Genomic DNA, 8450 nt, shown 5'->3' with positions numbered 1-8450 from the left:
ATGCCTTTTGGCCTGAAAAATGTGGGTGCCATGTATCAAAGAGCCATGGTGGCCTTGTTCCGTGATATGATGCACAATGAAATCGAAGTATACGTCGATGACATGATTGCGAAGTCAAGATCGGGCGAGGACCATGTTGCGATTCTCCGCAAGCTATTTGAGCGCCTACGTAAATACCGATTACGTCTCGCTCCCGCAAAATGCGTATTTGGGGCAAGGTCCGGGAAATTATTGGGCTTCATGGTCGGTAGTAGAGGCATCGAGATTGATCCGTCCAAGGTGAAGGCCATATGCGAGCTGCGACCCCCGTCTTACGTGAAAGAAGTTCGTAGTTTGCTGGGGAGATTGAACTATGTGGCAAGATTCATATCCCAGCTATCAGATCTTGCTAGGCCATTTTTCAAGCTTCTCAAGAAGAATGCAAAGATTGTATGGGATATTGAATGTCAGACCGCTTTCTTGAAGATTCAAGAATATCCGACTCATTCCCTTGTTTTGGTTCCACCTGTTCCAGGCGTGCCTCTAATCCTTTATCCGACCATCCACAAAGAGTCTTTGGGAGCTGTATTGGCACGTAAAAGACCATCGAGTGGAAAGGAATGCGCGATATACTATCTCAGCAAGAAATTCTCCGATTCTCAAGCTAATTACTCGGAGGTCGAGAAGACTTGCGTAGCTCTAGTTTGGGTATTACACAGACTGCGGCAGTATATCCTTCACCATCAGATTATGTTAACCACCGAATGTGATCCCATCAAGTATCTGCTGGAAAAGCCGGCGTTGGTTGGCAGATTGGCCAAGTGGCAGATTCTTATTTCTGAGTTCGATGTGCAGACCATGACACGGAAGTCGGTGAAAGGTCGAGCAATAGCAGACATGTTAGCAGAGAATGCTTCGGGACCGTAGGTGGGAGATGAGATAGACCCTCTTGATGACCGTGTTTTTTTGGTTACTGCAGAAAAGTGGGTCATGTACTTCGACGGGCCTGTTAACTTATCCGGATCCGGCACAGGGGCAGTCCTTATCTCCCCGGATGGCCAGCACTATCCAAGAGCCGCCAAGTTATTGTTTCCGTGCACCAATAACATCGCTGAATACGAGGCCTGCATTCTCGGGCTGCAGGCTGCCATGGAGATGGAAATTCGGAGACTGCAAGTTTATGGCGACTCTGCCCTCATTATCCTTCGGACAGAAGGCAAATGGAAAACTCGTGACCCGAAGTTGATCCCATATCATGAGTTTCTGGAAGATATAATCGAAGAGTTCGATGAGATAGCGTTCGAGTATCTTCCTAGAGCCCGCAACCGGTTGCGAGACGCGTTGGCCACCCTATCCTCAATGTTCCAAGTGACTGCAGGTTCGGACATCGAGCCATTGAGAATCGAAATCTTGAAGCATTCTGCTTACTCCATGCTAATAGAAGAAGAGATAGATGGAGAGCCATGGTATCAAGACATTAAGGTTTACCTGCAGAGCAGAGAGTTCCCCGAAGGGAGTGAAGCAACTGACAGGAAGTATTTGATGAAACTGTCTTTGAAGTTTTTCCTCGGCGGCGATACGTTGTACAAAAGGTCATATGACTCCGTCCTCCCGAGGTGCGTTGACGCCAAGGAAGCCAATCGCTTGATGACCGAAATCCATGAGGGTGAATGTGGCCCCCATATAAATGGCTACCTCTTGAGTAAGAAGATCATGAGATTAGGATATTATTGGCTCACTTTGGAAGCCGATTGTATTCAGCATGTTCGTTCCCGCCATCGGTGTCGGGTCTATGGAGATAGAATCGCTGCTCCTCCCAATGAGTTGCACCGGATGTCCGAGGCGTGGCCTTTCTCAATGTGGGGGATCGACGTCATAGGGCCAATTAATCCTAAAGCTTCAAACGGACATCGTTTCATACTTGTGGCAATTGACTACTTCTCGAAGTGGATTGAAGCGAGTTCGTATGCCAATGTCACAGCCAAGAACGTGGCCGGGTTCTTGCGTCGAGATATCTTTGCTCGATATGGAGTGCCGGATGCTATAATCATCGACAACGGCTCAAACCTCAACAACAAAATGGTTGATGAGGTTCTTGGTGAGTTCCGTGTTCGGCATTTGAATTCTTCGCCTTACCGCCCGCAGATGAATAGTGCGGTAGAAGCGGCGAACAAGAACATCAAAAAGATTCTGTCTAAGACAGCAGAGAATTATCGGGATTGGCATGAGAGGCTCCCCTATGCACCGATGGCATACCGGACGTCGATCCGCACTTCAACCGGGGCAACTCCTTTCTCGTTGGTATATGGTATGGAAGCGGTGCTACCAGTGGAAACAGAAATTCCATCACTCAGGATTCAGTCACGATTGAAACTATCAGAAGCAGAGTGGATTCAACAGAGATATGAACAGTTGAATATGATTGACGAGAAAAGATCATGCGGGCTATCATCACGGCCAGTGTTACCAGAAGCGTGTGGCAAAGTCGTTCAACCGTAAAGTTCGTCCCCGGCTTTTCGAGATCGATGACTTGGTGCTGAAGAAGAGATTGGCATTTATACCGCACCGCGGAGGCAAGTTCACGCTAAACTATAAAGGGCCATATCTGATCAAGAAAGTCCTCCCTGGTGGCGCATTGATTTTAGCAGAGATGGACGGCCGTGTCCGGTCGAGTCCCGTAAATGCCGATATGGTGAAGAAGTATTTCCCATGAATAAAATCAGAGGCTCTGATGGCCTTTTCCTGTGCAGATCCGAGTCACTCTAATTATAAAACATCATATATATCATGCATACATGCATATCATATCCGTGTTGCGGATTTAGGTGTGATACTCAACGAACCCGAGCCAAATAACTGGATTAACTTAATCTGGAGCGCTTCAGGTAAAGGAAACCAGCAAGTGACCGACGCCCAAGGCTGCATGGAAAGCCGTGCCCCACCTCGGTGGGATCGCTTAAATAAAAACGAGACCCCCATCCGACGCCAACAGCGCCGTAGTCCGGTGGTTAGGGGAGTGAAGGCGGTCCGGAGCGCCCGGGGTTCGAACCCCGGGAATGGCATCCCAATGAGCCCCATTATAAAACCGGGGGGGCTCCCTTGTAAATAAAATAAATAAAAAAAAAAAAAAAACTTTTTGCACCCACTTCATTTTTTGCAATAATAAAAACTTTTTGCACCTCTTTTATTTTTTGCAAGAGGAGGGGAGCATTTTCCCGGAACGAAATCAGGACAATTGGAGCAGCAAAGAACTGCGTCGCTATCCATCTTAAAAAGTGCCCCTGCCACATCGGTTACTACACCGATGCACCAAACTCTTTTGATAACTTTCGGGAATGGGACAGTTCGTAAAATCCCAAGATGCTCTGTTAGCACAAATCCTCGGAAGAGTAAACACAAAGGGTCAACCGGTCTTTGCGGCCCGGGTAAGTATCCCTCTCCTAAAAATTTTGTAAGAAACATGACTGTTCAAATGTTTCATCCCCATGTGGATTATATTAAATGTTCAATCGGTAAACCATGAAAAAAAAAAAATCCACGTTCACTGAACAGGTGCGTCTATTCATGCATGCATGCATCTTGCATTGAAATTTCCCGCAGGTTCATCCGATGAGATGATTTTTACCAAATGAAGCGGAGGTATTGAGTTTGTCAAGTGAGAGTACTTAGGATGAAAAACAAGCCCCACATAAACACATTCCCGATACACTCTGAGATTGAGTGAAGTGAGAACAAAATTCGTGGCTTGGGATAGAGGATCCATTCGCAATGTGTACATGGGTCGAAGTGACGAAAGGCAGTTCTTTTTCTCCCCCATACACATTATATCCCTTGCTAGCCACTTTAAGCCTAAGAAAGGATAAATTCAAAATACCTCTGTCAAGAACCACCCCACACCGGGGCAAATGCAGGAGATCGTAGTTGAAAATCAGTTGGAGAAAGGTAAGAAAGATTTAATTGTCTTCACTTGCGTTAACCTTTGTGTGGTAACTTCAGGTGAGTTTTTATGGAGGCTCGAAGCGTCCCAAAATGAAGAAGAGCATTTCTTTCTCTATCCATACACAATATATCCTTTGCTAGCCAAGTTGAGCCCGAAATCATTCATTTATAAACCAGAGTGGTGATCATTTCCCCAAATTGGGGCAAGACATGTGTTTTGCCGGAAAATCGGTATCGATGTCAAGTGTCTCAAGAGTCCAAGGAGCTCACGAAAATAGCAAAGAAGAGAAGAAAAGGAAAATGAAAATCAAAGGGCTAAAAAAGCAAAGTGCCTAGTAAAAGCAAGGCCAAGGCCCAGAGAGGAAAAAGCCAAATGCAGAAAAGCATTGAGCTTACCTCGAGCAGAAACAAATGCAGAAAATAGAGAAAAACTCTTTTCTTGCCAAGCAAAAACAGATAGCTCATTGGACTCTCGAGGCATGTTGTGATCCCCAGAGCCATATGCTTTTCCCGGATGGAGCGAGATTGGTAAAAACACCAAGATGGTCACTAACTCATAAATAAATAAATAAAAAGTCATCGTAGCCTATAAGCCTTCCAAAACCGACATTACAACCCATCCGAAGACTCTTCCAATTGGGATGTTTCGAGTTGACATGAGGACTTTACAAAGAAGCTACCGCTTGAAGGAGTGGAGTCAATCATTTCTCGTCTTATCTTCCAGGTTCTTGACTTGTAAACCCGGTGAAGGTAGTAATTTCAAATATTTCCCTAGTGTGGCCTCAAAGCGGGAGAAACCCCTTGTGTAAGCCCATGACCAAGCCAACATTACGGTCCCCGAAAGACCTTTCAGATTGATCAATAATGTATGCATTGTGAATATGTCCGAAACCTTAGACACGAAAAGAGTGCGAGGTCTCGAGAGTATTTATCCCGTAACCCTCAAATGAGTGATTGGGATCAACAGAATATCCCCCAGCAAAAATGTGTGAGAAGCCCTTTCGGATTAAGGATTTTAGCTTGGCACGCTCAATAAACCCTTTTCATGAAGCAAAATTGTTGTCTTTCCCGAATAATAATAAAAATTTCAAAAAAAAAAAAGTGAAAAAGAAAAAATCATCATTTTCGGGAACGACGGTTCTCCCTTCAATTAATTTTCCCAATGGAGTCTAATGGTTAGCGATGTCATCTAACTGAGTGAGAAGCTTTCGGTATCACGTTGTGCCAAGTAGCTTCCCCAGCAAGTAGATGTAGCTCTATCTGCCCATGCATTTAATGTCATCTGTGCATCATTCTAAAATTGTTTCGAAAGTCCCAAGTTGCATAGGGAACCGGCTTGAGCAGTTCGGTTATTGGCGATAAGTTCCAAGCTAGGAAGCAAACATATCACGGATGTTCATTGGTGGAATTCCGATCGACATGCAAGCGCTAAGGTCGAGAGCTTGCCCGTGCAATCTAGAGAATGTACTCCGGAGGCCGAAGTGTAAGTTCAGCCCCGAGTAGCGCTCTCTCCCCATTGGCATATTATTTGTTAGAGCTAACCTTTCTTGGACAGGTAAGGTGAACTTTAGCTTCCCGATACCTATTCTATAAGCGGGTTTCCTCATTCCGGTGAGCATGATACAATGCTAAGCCTACTTTGTGACTTTTTCAAAATAGCCTTTTCACGAGTCAAAGACTCTGAACCGAGACTTTTTAACAGCCTTTTCACGGGTCAAAGACCCCGAACCGAGACTTTTCAAAATAGCCTTTCCACGAGTCAAAGACTCTGAACCGAGACTTTTTAACAGCCTTTTCACGGGTCAAAGACCCCGAACCGAGACTTTTCAAAATAGCCTTTCCATGAGTCAAAGACTCTGGATCGAGACTTTTTAACAGCCTTTTCACGGGTCAAAGACCATGAACCGAGACTTTTCAAAATAGCCTTTTCACGAGTCAAAGACTACGAATTGTGACTTTTCAACAACCTTTTCACGGGTCAAAGACCCCGAACCGAGACTTTTCAAAATAGCCTTTTCACGAGTCAAAGACTCTGAATTGTGACTTTTCAACAGCCTTTTCATGAGTCAAAGACTCTGAACCGAGACTTTTCAAAATAGCCTTTTCACGAGTCAAAGACTCTGAACCGTGACTTTTCAATCGCCTTTTCATGGGTCAGAATACCGTGAACCGTGTCGTTCCCTTTGGGGCCAAGTCCGTATCGTTTATACGGTCGTCCCGGAGGTGTGTTTGTTTGAGCTAACCTTGCACGAACAGGTACGGAGAGGCATGAGCCCCGGAACCAGTTCCCCGAGCAAGTCCCCTCAAGTCTGGTGAGCCTTAAAGCCCGGAACAAACGCATTGCCAAGTGAAGGCCAACCCAGTATCATTTATACGGTCATGCCATTTCCATCCGAGACCAAGCCCGTATCATTTATACGGTCGTTTCGTAGTTTTGTTTGTTTCAGTTAACCTTGCATGCGCAGGTACTAAGAGGATTGAAACCCCGGAGCATATTCTCCGAGCGAGTCTCCCCATTTTTGGTCTCGATAGTTGCTTTGGCGGTTCTTCCTAAGCACTTGTCAAAAGAGTTCTTCGACAAAATTAGGTGTCCATTCGTCTTGGAATGGAACCTCTTCGAGCTCCCATTCCAAGAGGGGCAAATGTTGACACCTAATTTTGGGCAATCCCATATTATTATTATTATTATTATTATTATTATTATTATTCATTAAATAAGAACACGTCTAATTTATTTTCGTCTTATTGCAAAATAGAAAAAATAAAAAAATATATACAACTATTGCTTTTATAAAAAAAAAAAAAAGAAAGAAAGAAAAAAAAAATGAAATGATAAGCTATTGAATATGCATATTTTCTTGTTGTACTATAGAATAAAAAAAATCAAAAATCAAATTTTATTTTATTATTTTATTTTATTTTTTTTAAGAAAAAGAAAAAAAAAAGAGAATAAAAAAATTGGATCGGGTTAGTCAAGCTCGCCCATGCGAGACTCGGCCCACGCTCTCTTTTCTTCTCAGGCGCAGCAGGCCCACGCGGGCCAGCCCAGCTGGGTTTCTTTTTCCCCCAAGTGGACAGCCCACCTTTTCCTCTTATTTCCCCAAAGCCCATCTCCTCTTTTATTCTTCCTTAGCCCATCTCTCATCTGTTAGCCCACATCTTCCCTCATGGACCCAAGCGAATGGCCCTTCTCGACAGCCCATTTTTTCTTCTTTTTATCCACTAGCCTACACTCTTTTTCTTTCCACCCATGCTCTCCACTCACGCCACTCCTCCCTGCACACCATCACGTCACTCTTAAATATACTGCGTACTTTACATGGTCTCCAATTGACCCACGTCCACATCATCCGGTTTTTACTCTCGTCCACGCAAGCAAGCTTGGGGAAGGAGTCAAGAAAAAGAGAAAAGAAAGAGAGAAAGGCAGGTGCGAGGGTTTGGCCCGGGGACAAAAAAAAATATGGAAGAAAAACTGAGAGAGAATTGAGTGAGGTTCGGCTCCAGGAAAAAAGTTGGATTCAGCGAAAAAAAATAGAGAGGAGATAGAGAAAAGGGAGGGAGTTTGGGAGTTGGCCTTGAAGGAGAAGGAGCAGATATGGGAGAAGCACTATTTTGTGCGCGCGTTTCCCCCCATTACACTTGATCAGTGGCCTCAGTCGTTCACCACCGCCATATTCTCGTCCAACCAGGTAAGTCAAATCCTCTCTTGTCGCTCCATGTCGCCTGAGCTGAACAAAAAATATATATTTTACTTTGATTAGTTGCCTTTTAGAGCGTTCTCTGCATGGTATAATTTACTCTTTCGGTGCCACTGTTCCCGTCGATTTTCGTGCCTCTCTTTGGTCCTGCTATGTTTCCTTGCTATGGGTGTCGTTGTGGAGCTTCCCTTGATGTCGGTGGTGTTGGTCGGGTGTCAAGCAAGAGCGAGCGGAGGTGACATCGTAGCTTGAACCAGTGGCCTTGTAAGCGCGAGCAAAAGAGTCGCATAAGCTTCGAACAATGACGAAACAATGATAAAGGCAAAGTAGACTAACTTGACGATGCCCGCATGAGCAAAAGGAAGGGCATGGTCGAGACCAGTAGCGATCCGACGAGATGGTAGAGTGTCCTGGTGGCGACACAGTGAACGAGCAGGAGAGGTGGTACAATAGCTCGGGCTCGTGACGATGCAAGCTTGGACTGAGGCGACGCGTGCGTAAGCGGTGCGGCGCACGAACACTGATCAGCGACGATGCCGTTGCGAGCAGAAGGAGGTCAGGCCGGACCGGCGTGGAAGACCGGCGGCCGACGAATCCGTCGTCCAGACTCGCGCCCAAACCAGCGGCGTTAGCTTTAGTCATGGCCGTAAGCGAAGTCGGAGTTGCAGACGCGCAAAAAAAGACGATGAACAGTGGCAATCGCGCGACGAGTGGATCTCGGCGATGCGGTGAACGAAACCTCACGGCGGCGCGATGATCGAGTCTTGGCGGTGCAGCGGCTAGGCGAGTGAAAGCTGTTGGCGTTGGAAGTGCAAAACTGCCGTCGGGTTTGCA

At 45.6% G+C, this 8450-nt stretch overlaps 1 protein-coding gene across 1 annotated transcript; it reads left to right on the top strand.

Moving 5' to 3' along the window:
* On the top strand, positions 1-2692 carry LOC125314825. Its single transcript, XM_048278048.1, has 4 exons — positions 1-859; positions 959-1681; positions 1961-2077; positions 2415-2692. The coding sequence occupies exons 1-4, from the start codon at positions 1-3 to the stop codon at positions 2690-2692; spliced, it is 1977 nt and encodes a 658-aa protein (XP_048134005.1).
* Positions 2693-8450: the final 5758 nt, after the last annotated feature.

Source organism: Rhodamnia argentea, chromosome 4, assembly GCF_020921035.1.
Source record: "Rhodamnia argentea isolate NSW1041297 chromosome 4, ASM2092103v1, whole genome shotgun sequence".
Lineage (NCBI taxonomy): Eukaryota > Viridiplantae > Streptophyta > Magnoliopsida > Myrtales > Myrtaceae > Rhodamnia > Rhodamnia argentea.
The sequence above is the reverse complement of the archived record's forward strand: the minus strand, read 5'-3'. Positions and strand labels throughout refer to the sequence as shown.